Source organism: Pristiophorus japonicus, chromosome 11, assembly GCF_044704955.1.
Source record: "Pristiophorus japonicus isolate sPriJap1 chromosome 11, sPriJap1.hap1, whole genome shotgun sequence".
Classification (NCBI taxonomy): Eukaryota; Metazoa; Chordata; class Chondrichthyes; family Pristiophoridae; genus Pristiophorus; species Pristiophorus japonicus.
Genome location: NC_091987.1, coordinates 210,417,618 through 210,434,707, shown reverse-complemented (window position 1 = coordinate 210,434,707; position 17,090 = coordinate 210,417,618). Strand labels below are relative to the sequence as shown.

The window sequence follows — 17,090 nt, the reverse complement described above, 5'->3', positions numbered from 1 at the left end:
GGATAGGCAATAAATGCCGGCCTTGCCAGCAACGCCCACATTCGGAGAATGGAGGGGGGGGGGAAAATCTATCTGCATTCTAACTTTTCCTCAACAAGTCATTCATGCTTCTGGTGTTGCAGGTCGAGACCCTGGAGTGCAGGAGGGAGTTTGCAGTTCGGATACTGGACCAGGCAGCCAGTGAGACAGAACTACAGATTTGTAAATTAAGGTCAGTCTCTCTCTATTGCAACACGAGTTTATAATTTCGCCCAGCTAGGCTTGCTGCTTTCTTTCGAAATGAACTGAAGGACACGGCTCAAACGTGAATAAGTCATTGGACCACAGTTCCAGGAAAACGAAAAGTGTTTATCGCACAGGTGAACGGCAGAGGTTCAAGAAGGGGTCTACCTCTTGAGATGAATGGATTTCACTGTGTTAGCTGTGGCTCAGTGGGCAGCACACTTGCCTCTGAGTCAGACGGTCGTGGGTTCAAGTCCCACTCCAGGGACTTGAGCACAAAATCTTGGCTGACACTCCCCAGGGAGTGCTACACTGTCGGAGGTGCCGTCTTTTGGATGGGACGTTAAACCGAGGCCTCATCTGCTCTCTCAGCTGGACATAAAAAGATCCCGTGGCACTATTTCGAAGAAGAGTAGGGGAGTTCTTCCCGGTGTCCTGGCCAATATTTATCCCTCAATCAACATAACAAAAGCAGATTATCTGGTCATTATCACATTGCTGTTTGTGGGAGCTTGCTGTGCGCTGGTTGGATGCTGCGTTTCCCACATTACAACAGTGACGACACTCCAAAAGTACTTAGTTGGCCGCAAAGTGCTTTGGGACGTGCTGAGGTTGTGAAAGGCGCTATATAAATGCAAGACTCTCTGCATTTCCTCTTTGTTCTTCAATTCATTTCTAAGATAGCGCCAAGTTTAGTCAGTTAGGAATTTGAAAAACCCTTTTGGCATTGGGAAGAGAGCCAAAAAAAGCCTTTCTTTTATTTCTGTATCTTCCGGCGTAACGCAGCTCTGTGTGTCCGCGCCCATCACGGGCCGCAGAATATAAAGAAAGGTTTAATGTTTTGCGCAACCCTCTCGCACCTCGATGAGCAGCTCGCAGAAATAACGCTTCCTATATTTTTGTTTAGTTCTCTGCCGGGAGGTTCAAACCTTGCACGGGAATGGCGGAGAAGACTGGACGACATCCAGGTTCAAATGGAGAATATAAAGGTAAGGAAGGACAGGGGGAGTGGGACTGGCTGAGGTGCTCTTGCAGAGAGCTGGCACGGGCTCGACAGGCCGAGTGGCCTCCGTCTGTGTAGCTTTTGTGAACCATTCTCAAGACGGTGGCTGTGTTGTTGAAAGTTATCATAGAAATTTACAGCACGGAAGGAGGTCTTTTCGGTCCACCGTGTCCGCGCCGCCCAACAAAGAGCTATCCAGCCTAATCCCACTTTCCGGCTCTTGGTCCGTAGCCCTGCAGGTTACGGCACTTCAGGTGCACATCCAAGTATTTTTTAAATGTAGTGAGGGTTTCTGCCTCTACCACCCTTTCAGGCCGTGAGTTCCAGACCCCCACCGCCCTCTGGGTGAAGAAATTCCCCTCAAATTCCCTCCAAACCTCCTACCAATTACTTTAAATCTCCCTGGTTGTTGACCACTCTAAGTTGCAGTCTTGTGTGAAGGGCTGGGACAGCTAGTTCTGTGCCAACTGACCCTGCACTGGCAGTGGGGCATAGCATGTCGTTCGTTCTGAGCCGAGTTGCTAGATTGAGGCAGGCTTGAATGTTGCGGCTTGTCCGGAGCGTCATCATCATCGGCAGTCCCTCAGAATCGAGGAAGACTTGCTTCCACTCTCAAAATGAGTCCTCATGGTGGCTGAACAGTCCAATATGAGAGCCACAGTCCCTGTCACAGGTGGGACAGATAGCCGTTGAGGGTAAGACGGGTAGGGGGGGGAACAGACTTGCCACACGCTCCTTCCGCTGCCTACGCCTGGTTTCCGCATGCTCTCGGCGACGAGACTCGAGGTGCTCAGCGCCCTCCTGGATGCACTTCCTCCACTCAGGGTGGTCTTTGGGCCAGGGACTCCCAGGTGTCGGTGGGGATGTTGCACTTGATCAGGGAGGCTTTGAGGGTGTCCCTGTAACGTTTCCTCTGCCCACCTTTGGCTCGTTTGCCGTGAAGAAGTTCCGAGCAGAGCGCTTGCTTTGGGAGTCTCGTGTCTGGCATACGGACAATGTGGCCCTGCCCAGCGGAGCTGATCGAGTGTGGTCAGTGCTTCGATGCTGGGGATGTCGGCCTGGTCGAGGACGCTAACGTTGGTGCGTCTGTTAAGTCGAGGGCTTTTCTCACATTGTAATAAAGGAGATTGCTGTGAATCCACAGCGGGTCATTCAGCAGCTCAAAGGGAGAGACGGGGTTTGCGTTTCCGGCCTTTTATTACAACGCCAAAGGTTTTTTAAAAATTTCAGACTTGTCGTTTTCCTTTTATCTTGATTGATTTATGTCCGTGGTTCTCTACTTTCGGTATCCTTCAGCCGTGAATTTCACCTGCTACCCGGGGGATTACCTTTCTCTTTGAGCTCTGATGCACCCACCATGCCTCTCGAGCAGTTGGGTTTTCATTTCTGAATTTCCAGCACTCCTGGTACTCTCTCTATCCCCTTGCTCCAGGCTGTTAATTTGCCCCGAAGCCAAGCTTTTTTGCAGATGCTTCGTCTGGCCACTAGATGGGGCATCTTCCCTATAAAGTAGCAAGTGTTGCAGCTGCCGACAGAGATCAAATGCGTCAAAAACCGCCTTTCCTCTTTCGGCAAAACCAGCGGCTTTCTGTCGGCACTTGCTGAGAAACCCGCAGTCTGGATTATTGCCCTTTTGCCCACCGGAGGCGAGGGACAAAGCACGGATAATCTGCAAAGCGTTCTGTTCTCTGCTGTTAACATAAAAACATAGAAAATAGGTGCAGGAGTAGGCCATTCGGCCCTTCGAGCCTGCACCACCATTCAATATGATCATGGCTGATCATTCCCTCAGTACCCCTTTCCTGCTTTCTCTCCATACCCCTTGATCCCCTTAGCCGCAAGGGCCATATCTAACTCCTTTTTGAATATATTTAGTGTATTGGCCTCAACAACTTTCTGTGGTAGAGAATTCCACAGGTTCACCACTCTCTGGGTGAAGAAATTTCTCCTCATCTCGGCCCTAAATGGCTCACCCCTTGTCCTTAGACTGTGACCCCTGGTTCTGGACTTCCCCAACATCGGGAACATTCTTCCTGCATCTAACCTGTCCAATCCCGTCAGAATTTTATATGCTTCTATGAGATCCCCTCTCATTCTTCTAAATTCCAGTGAATATAAGCCTAGTCGATCCAATCTTTCTTCATATGTCAGTCCTGCCATCCCAGGAATCAGTCTGGTGAACCTTCGCTGCACTCCCTCAACAGCAAGAATGTCCTTCCTCAGATTAGGAGACCAAAACTGTACACAATATTCAAGGTGTGGTCTCACCAAGGCCCTGTACAACTGCAGTAAGACCTCCCTGCTCCTATACTCAAATCCTCTTGCTAAGAAAGCCAACATGCCGTTTGGTTTCTTTGCTGCCTGCTGTACCTGCATGCCAACTTTCAATGACTGATGTACCATGACATCCAGGTCTCGTTGCACCTCCCCTTTTCCTAAACTGTCACCATTCAGATAATCTGCCTTCCTGATTTTGCCACCAAAGTGGATAACCTCACATTTATCCACATTATACTGTATCTGCCATGCATTTGCCCACTCAGCTAACCTGTCCAAGTCATCCTGCAGCCTCTTAGTGTCCCCCTCACAGCTCACACCGCCACCCAGCTTAGTGTCATCTGCAAACTTGGAGATATTACATTCAATTCCTTCATCTAAATCATATATATTGTAAATAGCTGGGGTCCCACCACTAAACCTTGCGGTACCCCACTAGTCACTGCCTGCCATTCTGAAAAGGACCCGTTTAATTCCCACTCTTTGCTTCCTGTCTGCCAACCAGTTCTCTAGCCACGTCAATACATTACCCCCCTATACCATGTGCTTTAATTTTGCACACTAATCTCGTGTGAGACCTTGTCAAAAGCCTTTTGAAAGTCCAAATACACCACATCCACTGGTTCTCCCTTGTCCACTCTCTGAGTTACATCCTCAAAAAAAATTCCAGAAGATTTGTCCAGCATGATTTCCCGTTCATAAATCCCTGCTGACTTGGACCGATCCTGTCACTGCTTTCCAAATGCGCTGCTATTACATCTTTAATAATTGACTCCAGCGTTTTCCCCACCATCAATGTCAGGCTAACTGGTCTATAATTCCCAGTTTTCCCTGTTGGCATATGTCAAGCAGGTCGGGGCCTCCATGCTGTTCCCGAGGCCGCTCGCCGCTGCTGCACTGGGTCCGTGCAGCAGAGCAGGTCTCCAGTCGTCCTGGTTAACCCTTGCCACTGGACCAAGACCTAGCTCTGTCAAGCCCGTGTGGTGGCTGGTGTGCAACGGCCACCCCACGTTAAAAAAATCCACGCACAGGCATCTCCCACCCTTCAACATGTAGTTCAGGAGATGGGATATTGGGTCCTTCACTGAAACACCTGTGAACTCATTCTTTTTTGGCGTGGAAGCAAGTCATCCTCGTTTTGAGGGACCGCCTATGACTGACTGACTGACGTCCGCTGTGGGTAACGCACTCTCGCCTCTGAGTCAGCAGGTTGTGCGTTCAAGTCCCACTCCAATCGAGGCATTGCTGAACTAGGAGCCAGTGTCGGTCACGAGCACAGGGCGTGATGGAGTATAATGTGGGAAAATGTGAGGTTATCCACTTTGGCAGAAATAATAGAAAAGCAAATTATAATTTAAATGGGGAAAAATTGCGAAGTGCTGCAGTACAGAGGGACCTGGGGGTCCTTGTGCATGAAACGCAAAAGGTTAGTATGCAGGTACAGAAATTAATCAGGAAGTCAAATGGAATGTTGGCCTTTATTGCAAGGGGGATAGAGTATAAAAGCAGATAAGTCCTGCTACAACTGTACAGGGTATTGGTGAGGCCACACCTGGAGTACTGCATATGGTTTTTATTATGTCCAGAATAAGGAAATGTAATGAGTACTGTTGACGTAAATGTGACCTTAGTCTTTTTATTCTAACTCCAGAGTGCTGGTACAGCATGGGAGGCCTGCTTATATACAGTGCTCCCAAGGGATGCTGGGATCCCTTGGGACTCCAACAGATACGCCCTCTAGTGGTGGTAGAATGCTGCTTACATAGGGTTGCATACATAACTGTTTTGGTCTCTGTATTAAAGGAAGGATATACTGGCATTGGAGGCTGGTCAGAGAAGGTTCACAAGGTTGATTCCGGAGATGAGGGAATTGACTTCGGAGGGTAGGTTCGGCCTGTACATATTGGAGTTCAGAAGAATGAGAGGTGATCTTATCGAAACATATAAGATAATGAGGGGGCTCGACAAGGTGGATGCAGAGAGGATATTTCCACTCATGGGGGAAACTAAAACTAGGGGTCATAGTCTTAGAATAAGGGGCCGCCCATTTAAAACTGAGATGAGGAGGAATTTCTTCTGAGAGTTGTAAAGCTGTGGAATTCTCTGCCCCAGAGAGCTGTGGCGGCTGGGTCATTGAATATATTTGAGGTGAAGATGGACAGATTTTTGAGCGATTAAGGGAGTAAAGGGTTATGGGGAGCGGGCTGGGAAATGGAGCTGGGTCCATGATCAGATCAGCCATGATCTTATTGAAGGGCGGAGCAGGCTCAAGGGGCCAAATGGCCGACTCCTGCTCCTATTTCTTATGTTCACAGTGGGTGATGGGTTCATTATCTTTGAACACTTTCCTTTTATTAGTTGCAAAAATATTGGCGGGGTGGGGGTGGGGCGGTGGCTGTTTGATTGGTTTGGGGCAATTGGAGGTGAGAGGTCATGTGTTGAAATCACCATGATTCCATCCAACTAAAGGTAGCAACCCGAGCTGGAGGTGTGGGCCAATGGACAGTGGGCAGCACACTTGCCTCCTGAGTCAAAAGGTTGTGGGTTCAAGTCTCACTCCAGGAACTCGAGCACATAATTCTAGGCTGTCACTGCAGTGCATTGCTGAGGGAGTGCTGCATTGTCGGAGGTGCCGTCTTTCGGATGAGACGTTAAGCCGAGGTCCCGTCTGCTCTCCCAGGTGGATGTAAAAGATCCCATGGCACTATTTTGAAGAAGAGCAAGGGAGTTATCCCCGGTGTCCCGGCCAATATTTATCCCTTAATCAACATAACAAACCAGATTATCTCGTCATTACCACATTGCTGTTTGTGGGAGCTTGCTGTGCGCAAACTGGCTGCCGCGTTTCCCACATTACAACAGTGACTGCACTTCAAAAATAATTCATTTGCTGTAAAGCGCTATGGCACAACCCGAGGTTGTGAAAGGCGCTATATAAATGCAAGTCCTTTTCTTAATCTCATTTTTTTGGATTTGCTCTGTGAATCCTGCTTTTAGAACCAATACAAGGGTCACATTCAGATGGTGAAGAATGGTACAAAACTCAGCAGCCTGCTGCCTATAGAATTGCCAATCCTGCCTCCTGCTCCCGCGGAGGTAAAGGTAAGGGGACGGTACTTCATAACCCTAATCCAGCAAAACGTGAAAACTGACAGAACTAGAGAGCATGAAGACCCCCTTCAAATATAAACATACAGATAGTCGGCAATGTACGATTCCTTAACACATTTATGCCCAATTCCTCTTTCTTTAGCAGTAATTTAACTAATTTAATGTCTAACTTAAATAATCCATTAAAATAGTGCCAGGATCAATTATTTTTAAATTCAATCCTGGGACAGCATTTATTGCCCATCCCTAATTGCCCTTGATGTGAGCAACTCCGAGAACGATGGTGATCATCATTTCTATCGCCTTGCGTCAAGAAGGCTTAAGAACATAGGAAACAGGAGCAGGAATAGGCCATTCGGCCCCTCGAGCCTGCTCCGCCATTCACTAAGATCATGGCTGATCTTGGCCTCAACGACACCTTCCCGCCCAGTCTCCATATCCTTTGATTCCCTTAATATCCAAAAATCTGTCGATCTCTGTCGTGAATATACTCAGCGACTGAGCCTCCACAGCCCTCTGCGGTAAAGAATTCCAAAGATTCACCGCCCTCTGAGTGAAGAAATTTCTCCTCATCTCAGTCCTAAATGGCTGACCCCTTATCCTGAGACTGTGACCCCTGGTTCTAGACTTCCCAGCCCGGGGGGGAGAAACATCCTCCCTGCATCTACCCTGTCGAGCCCTGTAAGAATTTTACAGATTTCAACGAGATCACCTCTCATTCTTTTAAACTCCAGAGAGTATCGGCCCATTTATCGGTGGCTGGATCACCCTCACACCGCACGCATGTCACCGGTTGCCTCGGGCAATTGCGTCACTAAAACCCGTCGCCCTGAATTTCCTCGGGAGATTCTGCTGCTTTCCTATTGTCCCTCCAATCAGAACCTTCAGCACATTCACGTGAAATTCCCAGGCCCTCTAATTCTTTAATGGACGTTATCCTATTTAAGGCCACCGTTGGTAAATATGCTGCAGGCGTTTGGCCAGCCTCTGCCCTGATGTTATCCCACTCGCTGTGTTTGGCCAGCTCCGTTGGCTGACGTGGCTACAATCGTGGAGATCCACAGTTTGCATCGATTTGGTGACTCTGTTCTGCCTCAGGGCTCAAGCACCAACAGTATCCTAACTCTCTGCGTTTTGTTTTGTTTTATCCTGCAGCCTGATCTTGTGCTCCAGCGAACGTGGCAAGCCCGTGCACTGTTCCCTCCTTTTTTCCCCAGCAGTATGTCCACCTCGGCACCTTTCCCCCCAGTTGCCTTTTATCCGAGGAACCTTCCGACTGCTCCGGGTTTTCCGCCAGGCCTGGGGGCGCAACCGGAGGTCGGAGGTCGCAGCACTCCGCCCCCTTCTAAGTCGGCTGCTGGAAAACTGGAAAAACTCCTGGAAAAGCTGGAGGCAAAATTTCCGAACTGCAGCAGGTATGTTCATCTCCAACCCCAAGGCTGGACTTCTGCTGGCTCACCGGCCGTTTTAATTAAATTGAACTGAATGGAGATGCACTTGAATTGTCGAAACTAGCGTCGTCATCATCATCGTGGCCCCACCCCAACCTGCGAGAGAACAGCTCCGCAGGTCGGGCTGTAAAAGAGCTGGAGTGGCATACCCCTTCAACCTCCAGCGCGGGCTGCTCCAAGTGTGCGACGATTTTGAGATGGGCGACTGGGTGACGTCATCAAAACCCTGCTCACCGTTTTGGAGCGCGGGCAGGAACATCGGCAGGGCCCAGGTACAGAGGAGTGGGAAGGTCGGGAGGCGGATGAGCGGCCAGTGCTTGTGGCGAGAATGCGGTGAATGTTTGTGGCGGAGGAGCGGCGAGAGATCGTGGCAGAGGTGCGACAGATGAGGGTACGGGGCCCAGAAGAGCCGAGGGCCCAGGGGCAGCACGGGCCCAGCCCACACTGTGCGATATGTGCGCGCACTAGGTCCGTGCAGCAGAGCTGGTCTCCAGTCGTCCTGGTTCAACCCTTGCCATTGGACCAAGACCTAGCGCTGTCAAGCCCGTGTGGCGGCTGATGTGCAACGGTCACCTCACGTTAAAAAAATCCACGCACAGGCATCTTCCACCCTCTCAATTGGAGTTCAGGACTGGAACATCGGGTCCTTCATTGAAACATCTGTGAACTCTTGTGGAAGCAAGTCATCCTCGTTCGAGGGGCCACCTATGATGATGGTGACATCATCATAGGCGGTCCCTCGAAACGAATATGACTTGCTTCCACGCCAAAAAGGGATGAGTTCACAAGTGTTTCAATGCAGGACCTAATGTTCCGGATCCCGAACTACATCCTGAAGGGTGTAAGATGCCTGTACGTGGATTTTTTAACGTGTGGTGACCGTTACACACTAGCCACCACACAGGCTTGACCGAGCTCGGTCCAGTGGCAAGGATTAACCAAGATGACTGGAGCTCTGCTGCACGGACCTAGTGCGCGCACATAACGCCCCTGGGCCCTCGCCTCTCCTGGGCCCCGATCACATCACTCCACGATCACTCGCCACTCCTGCTGTACCTGCCCACGCTCCAATCAGTGACCTGGATTATGGTGACGTCCAATTCAGTCGCCCTCTTCACAGCCGTCGCTCTCCAGCACGCACTGTACCTTGAAGTGGTCTGCACGCTGTTCCTTTGAAGGTCCCGACCTGCTGATGGTCCTTGCCAATGACAGCAGACACATCTCTTTCTCCTGGGCCCCTTGCAATGGCCTTGTCAATGTGCTGAGCCAGTGAAACCGACGCGAGTACACAAAACACAACGAGTCGGCTTTTAGGAGAGAGATGTCAATCCAACTCCCCAACCTTATGCCATCTCTCTCTCTGTAAGACTGGAAACCATTTCAGAAAACCGATCTGATCGATTGCTAATGCCCAATGGACCATTTCTCTTTTCAGTATTGGTCCATAGGTGAAATTGGCAGGGTTATATGGAAAAGCGGGGGGAGTGGGACTAATTGGGCAGCTCTTTCCGAGAGGAGACACTGGCACGATGGGCCGAATGGCCACCTGTGCTGTAAGATTCTGTGATTCTTCCAACAGTCCTACAAAGGTACGTTCCACTTTAAAGAAGGAAATGGAGCCAGGAAAAATCGGAACCAACAAGGCTGACGGACCAAGAGCTGGAAAGTGGAATTAGGCTGGATAACTCTTTGTCGGTCGGCGCGGACACAATGGGCCGAAATGGCCTCCTTCCGTGCTGTAAATTTCTAGGATTCTATAAAATGGTGGAGGCTTGCACATGGGATTTCTCCACGTCTGTCTGTGTCTGTGTCTGTGTCTGTGTCTGTGTCTGTGTCTGTGTCTGTGTGTGTGTGTGTGTGTGTGTGTGCGCTCCCAGTCGCTGAGCTCCAGGTCAGGAGTGCACACTTGCAACATTTACAACAACAACTTATATTCATCTAGCGCCTGCAATGTAGTGAAACGTCCCAAGGCACTTCACAGGAGTATTATGAGATAAAAAAATTTGACACGAGCCGCATAAGTAGAAATTAGCGCAGGTGACCAAAAGCTTGGTGAAAGAGGAAGATTTTAAGGAGCGTCTTGGAGGAGGAAAGAGAGGTTTAGGGAGGGAGTTCCAGAGCTTGGGGCCTTGGCAACAGAAGGCACGGCCACCGATGGTTGAGGAATTATAATCAGGGATGCTCAAGAGGGCAGAATTTGAGGAGCGCAGACATCTCTGGGGATTTGTGGAGCTGGGGGAGATTACAGAGCTAGGGAGGAGCGAGGCCATGAAGGGATTTGAAAAACAAGGATGAGAATTTTGAACTTGAGGTGTTGCTTAACCGGGAGCCAGTGTAGGTCAGCGAGCACAGGGGTCACCAACAATAACAAGGGAATTGGATAAATACTGAAAATAAACAAATTGCAGGGCGATGGGGAAGGAGCAGCGGGACTAATTGGAGCCGGCACAGGCACGATGGGCCGAATGGCCTCCGATGTTGCATGACTCTACGAATACCAAGTACCCGGTTATTCTTCTCTTCATTCCTTCCAGATTTCAGCTTACCCACATCCTCCAGCAGATTAAGACATCGCGTGGAACTATTGCTGGCCTCTCCGTGGACGAACTGATGCAGCAGGTGGCTGAGCGTCTGAGCGAGCCCGAGCAGGTAACCTCGACCGCGGGAGCCGGCAGTTAAACCTGAAGAGGCACAGCCGCTCGGTCAGTCTGATCGGGACAGGGGCGTTTTCTGGCCCATACGTTATTCCACTGTGTGTTGAACCTGACCACTAAAACCGTTCTGTTTCACTCTCTGAACGATTAATTTGAAGGACAACGGGAACTTCCCGAATTAGCGATGCCGTAGGGATTGGGATTGGGATCTGCTGCTTGCAGAGTTTATGAAGTTCTGTTGAAGTGGTCGTAGTGTGTAGCAGCTGCCATTGTCATTCTGTGACACAGAATGGTGATGCTGAAATAAGGAGTGTCTGATTAGCTCAACATTGGGCTCAATAATTACCGATCGTAACCTCCGCCCCCATTTTTCCAGACAGCAAGTGCTGATTCTGCCATTCTCATTTACACCTCCAGACCCATATTTTGTTTCATTCTTCTCTTGTGCAGTCCCTCGGAGTCGAGGCTGACTTGCTTCCACACTAACATGAGTTCTCAGGTGGCTGATGAGTCCAATGCGGGACCTACAGTCTCTGTCACAGGTGGGGCAGACGGTGGTCGGAGGGCCGGGTGGGTGGGGTGCTTGGTTTGCCGTACGCTCCTTCCGCTGTCTGCGCTTGGTTTCCCGCGTGCTCCCGGCAAAGAGACATCGAGGTGTTCGGCGCCTTCCCGGATGCTCTTCCTCCACTTAGGGCGGTCTTTGGACAGGGACTCCCAGGTGTCGGTGAGGATGTTGCATTTTATCAAGGAGCCTTTGAGGCTGTCCTTGAAACGTTTCCTCTGCCCACTTGGGGCTTGCTTGCCGTGTCTAAGTTCCGAGTAGAGCGCTTGCTTTTGGGAGTCTAGTGTCGGGCATGCGGACGATGTGGCCCGTCCATTGGAGCTGATTGACCGTGGTCAGTGCTTCGATGCTGAGCGAGAACACTGACTCATTACTTGTCCCATTACCTGTCGCCTCGCACTATCATCCCCTTTGTTATTTAACCTCTCCTGCCTCTCACCCTAGGTCACCGACCTGAAACGTTAACTCTGTTTCTCTCGCCACAGATGCTGCCTGACCTGCTGAGTGTTCCCAGCATTTTCTGTTTCTATTTCAGATTTCCAGCCACTGCGTTTTTTTTTTGCCTCTATGTAGTGCTGGAATGGCGATGTAAATGCTGGCCTTGCCAGTGATACCCACCCGAGAACGAATCTTTAAAGAAAAAAACACACACATTTAACGTATGAATATTGTAATGTATGCACCTGTGAGGATGCTCACAGGTATGTAGAGCAGGTGCACGGTCGAGGGGGTCGTTCAGCCCAACTGCCTGCCTCTCTTCCCGGTTACATCTGAGCCACGGTGTCCCTGGCGATGGAGCACGCGGTGTCCATCGGGACGCTTGCGACCTCCCGAGGGAGATGCGGGCACCGGAGGGACTGCAGTGCATCATCACCCCCGGCAACCAAATTTTAATTTGATCCAAAATTATAAAAAATTTAATTGGTTTAATTTGTCAGTTTTACTGTCCCTTTTTAAGGGGGGGGGCACGTGATTTATAGTTTTCACTGAAATAGTGTAGAGCAGGTGCATTGGGAGTGGCTTAGCCAGTCACGTGATGGTCACAAGACTCAATAAAACCCCAGCCAGTTGGGTCTAGGTCATCCACAATGAGGTATGCAGTTGTGAGTCGGGTGGATGAACTGGTAATGTGTAGTGCGATTGTTAAACCTTTTGTTAATAAACCAACTAGTTCTGAATAGCAATGTGTTGCTATGAATTCTTAAGCAAAGAACCCATGAAGCAAATACATTACAGATGCACTGAGAGGGTGCAGAAGAGAAGCTTTAAAAAAAACGCACAAGTGTTTCCAATGTTAATTAATTAATATAAATTTAAGGTATATTTTCCCTCATTCCTCTGGACAGCTTCGAGTCTCTACCACCATACCTGGACACTTCCCACCAGCAGCCTCTCAGACCAACCCTTACCTGTCCCTGCCAAAAGGTCGAAGTGCAGCACAGTCTTCCTACCAAGAGAGACCAGCACTGGTTAGTAAACCTCCTTGTCTTTATGGAGGGGATTTTTCATTTTGCTTCTCCTACATTTTGTAAATATGACTGAAGCCATTGTTTTCGGTCCCTGCCACAAACTCTGTTCCCTGCGCACTGACTCCGTCCCTCTTCCCAACTCCTGCTGAACCAGACTGTTCGCAACCTTGGTGTCATATTTGACCCTGAAATGAGCTTTCGACCACATATCCACAGCATATCTAAGACCGCCTATTTCCACCTTCGTAACATCGCCGGCTCCGCCCTTTCCTCAGCTCATCCGTTGCTGAAATCCTCATCCGTGCCTTTGTTACCTCTAGATTTGACTCTTCCAACACGCTCCTGGCTGGCCTCCCACATTCTACCCTATGTAAATTAAAGGCGATCCAAAACTTGACTGCCCGTATCCTAACTTGCACCAAGTCCCACTTACCCATCACCCCTGTGCTCGCTCACCTCCATTGGCTTCTAGTTAAGCAACGCCTCGATTTCAAAATTCTCAGAAGACCATAAGAATTAGGAACAGGAGTAGGCCATCTAGCCCCTCGAGCCTGCTCCGCCATTCAACAAGATCATGGCTGATCTGGCCGTGGACTCAGCTCCACTTACCCGCCCGCTCCCCGTAACCCTTAATTCCTTTATTGGTTAAAAATCTATCTATCAGTGATTTGAATACATTCAATGAGCTAGCCTCAACTGCTTCCTTGGGCAGAGAATTCCACAGATTCACAACCCTCTGGGAGAAGAAATTCCTTCTCAACTCGGTTTTAAATTGGCTCCCCCGTATTTTGAGGCTGTGCCCCCTAGTTCTAGTCTCCCCGACCAGTGGAAACAACCTCTCTGCTTCTATCTTGTCTATCCCTTTCATTATTTTAAATGTTTCTATAAGATCACCCCTCATCCTTCTGAACTCCAACGAGTAAAGACCCAGTCTACTCAATCTATCATCATAAGGTAACCCCCTCATCTCCGGAATCAGCCGAGTGAATCGTCTCTGTACCCCCTCCAAAGCTAGTATATCCTTCCTTAAGTAAGGTGACCAAAACTGCACGCAGTACTCCAGGTGCGGCCTTACCAACACCCTTTACAGTTGCAGCAGGACTTTCCTGCTTTTGGACTCCATCCCTCTCGCAATGAAGACCAACATTCCATTCGCCTTCCTGATTACCTGCTGCACCTGCAAACTAACTTTTTGGGATTCATGCACAAGGACCCCCAGGTCCCTCTGCACCACAGCATGTTGTAATTTCTCCCCATTCAAATAATATTCCCTTTTACTGTTTTTTTTTTTCCCAAGGTGGATGACCTCACACTTTCCGACATTGTATTCCATCTGCCAAACCTTAGCCCATTCGCTTAACCTATCCAAATCTCTTTGCAGCCTCTCTCTGTCCTCTACACAACCCGCTTTCCCACTAATCTTTGTGTCATCTGCAAATTTTGTTGCACTACACTCTGTCCCCTCTTCCAGGTCATCTATGTATATTGGAAACAGTTGTGGTCCCAGCACCGATCCTTGTGGCACACCATTAACCACCGATTTCCAACCCGAAAAGGACCCATTTATCCCGACTCTCTGTTCGCCAGCCAATTCTCTATCCATGCTAATACATTTCCTCTGACTCCGCGTACCTCTATCTTCTGCAGTAACCATTTGTGTGGTACCTTATCGAATGCCTTTTGGAAATCTAAATACACCACATCCATCGGTACACCTCTATCCACCATGCTCGTTATATCCTCAAAGAATTCCAGTAAATTAGTTAAACATGATTTCCCCTTCATGAATCCATGCTGCGTCTGCTTGATTGCACTATTCCTATCTAGATGTCCCGCTATTTCTTCCTTAATGATGGTTTCAAGCATTTTCCCCACTACAGATGTTAAACTAACCGGCCTATAGTTACCTGCCTTTTGTCTGCCCCCTTTTTTAAACAGAGGCGTTACATTAGCTGCTCTCCAATCCGCTGGTACCTCCCCAGAGTCCAGAGAATTTTGGTAGATTATAACGAATGCATCTGCTATAACTTCCGCCATCTCTTTTAATACCCTGGGATGCATTTCATCAGGACCAGGGGACTTGTCTACCTTGAGTCCCATTAACCTGTCCAGCACTACCCCCCTAGTGATAGTGATTGTCTCAAGGTCCTCCCTTCCCACATTCCTGTGACCAGCAATTTTTGGCATGGTTTTTGTGTCTTCCACTGTGAAGTGAAGCAAAATAATTGTTTAAGGTCTCAGCCATTTCCACATTTCCCATTATTAAATCCCCCTTCTCATCTTCTAAGGGACCAACATTTACTTTAGTCACTCTTTTCCGTTTTATATATCTGTAAAAGCTTTTACTATCTGTTTTTATGTTTTGCGCAAGTTTACCTTCGTAATCTATCTTTCCTTTCTTTATTGCTTTCTTAGTCATTCTTTGCTGTTGTTTAAAATTTTCCCAATCCTCTAGTTTCCCATTAACCTTGGCCACCTTATACGCATTGGTCTTTAATTTGATACTCTCCATTATTTCCTTGGTTATCCACGGCTGGTTATCCCTTCTCTTACCACCCTTCTTTTTCACTGGAATATATTTTTGTTGCGCACTATGAAAGAGCTCCTTAAAAGTCCTCCACTGTTCCTCAATTGTACCACCGTTTAGTCTGTGTTTCCAGTCTACTTTAGCCAACTCTGCCCTCATCCCACTGTAGTCCCCTTTGTTTAAGCATAGTACGCTCGTTTCTGACACAACTTCCTCACCCTCAATCTGTATTACAAATTCAACCATACTGTGATCACTCATTCCGAGAGGATCTTTTACTGGGAGATCGTTTATTATTCCTGTCTCATTACACAGGACCAGATCTAAGATCGCTTGCTCCCTTGTAGGTTCTGTAACATACTGTTCTAAGAAACAATCCCGTATGCATTCTATGAATTCCTCCTCCAGGCTACCCCGTGCGATTTGAGTTGACCAATCGATATGTAGGTTAAAATCCCCCGTGACTACTGCCGTTCCTTTTTCACATGCCTCCATTATTCCCTCGATTATTGCCCGCCCCACCGTGAAGTTATTATTTGGGGGCCTATAAACTACGCCCACCAGTGACTTTTTCTCCTTACTATCTCTAATCTCCACCCACAATGATTCAACATTTTGTTCATTAGAGCCAATATCGTCTCTCACAACTGCCCTATCATCCTTTATTAACAGAGCTACCCCACCTCCTTTCCCTTCTTGTCTATCTTTCCGAATCGTCAGATACCCCTGTATGTTTAATTCCCAGTCTTGGCCACCCTGCAACCACGTTTCTGTAATGGCCACCAAATCATACCCATTTGTAATGATTTGTGCCGTCAACTCATTTACTTTATTTCGAATGCTGCGTTTCAAATCCCTCCATGTCCTCACCCCTCCCTATCTCTGTAATCTCCTCCAGCCCCACAAATCCCCAAGATATCTGCGCTCCTCTAATTCTGCCCTCCTGCGCATCATATCCCTGATTGTAATCGCTCAACTATTGGTGGCTGTGCCTTCTGTTGCTGAGGCCCCAAGCTCTGGAGCTCCCTGCCTAAACCACTCCGTGTCTCTACCCCTCTTTCCTCCTACAAGATGCTCCTTAAAACCTCCCTCTTTGACCAAGCCTGCGCTAATTTCTACTTATACGGCTCGATGTCAAATCTTCATTGCAAAGTACTCCTGTGAAACGCCTTGGGACGTTTCACTATGCTCAAGGTGCTATATAAATACAAGTTGTTGTCTCTGGTCCATGGGGCATTGTTCTGCAGATACTGACATGGTTACACACTGTTGAGATGCTGGGTCCTCAAAGTTAGAAGATCTGCAGGTCAAGGTTGGAGTCCAAATGAGTGGTTTGGTTAAGTGATGCAAAGAGTGTTTTTTGTCGTTGTAGAACTAGTAAAGAGAGGTGGGTATAGGGTGTAAGGGAACGGTAGCATAGTGGTGATGTTATTGGACTAGTAATCCAGAGGCCTGGGCTAATGATCCTGAGACACGAGTTCAAATCCCCCCACAGCATTTTTTAAAAATCAGTCATGGTGACCATGACACTGTCGCTAAAAACCCATCGGGTTTACTAATGTCCTTCAGGGAAGGAAATCTGCCGCCCTTACCCGGTCTGGCCTGTATATGGCTCCAGATCCTCTGATATAGTCCAGCAAGCCAATCAGTGAAGGGCAATTAGGAATGGGCAATAAATGCTGGCTTTGTCAGTGACTCCCACATCCTGTGAATTAATTAAAAAGAAGAATATTTAGAATTTAGGTGTGTGTAGCAGTGGAAGAGCTGAATTGATTGTAATCAGAGTAAAGAGAAGCTGTGAAATGCAGAGACTG

The 17,090-nt window shown here is 48.5% G+C and overlaps 1 protein-coding gene across 3 annotated transcripts in view; it reads left to right on the top strand.

Annotated features, from left to right (window-relative positions):
* The window catches only part of LOC139276459 (RING finger protein 214-like), a 42,891-nt gene that overhangs the window by 23,506 nt on the left and 2,295 nt on the right, over positions 1-17,090 (top strand). For 2 of the 3 annotated variants that reach the window (XM_070894482.1, XM_070894481.1), the window contains 6 exons: positions 123-211; positions 1,130-1,211; positions 6,500-6,604; positions 7,769-8,028; positions 10,599-10,713; positions 12,627-12,749. In XM_070894482.1, coding sequence (XP_070750583.1) covers positions 123-211; positions 1,130-1,211; positions 6,500-6,604; positions 7,769-8,028; positions 10,599-10,713; positions 12,627-12,749 — 774 coding nt within the window. The remainder of the gene's footprint in view (positions 1-122; positions 212-1,129; positions 1,212-6,499; positions 6,605-7,768; positions 8,029-10,598; positions 10,714-12,626; positions 12,750-17,090) is intronic. The other variant, XM_070894483.1, reaches the window with a different exon arrangement.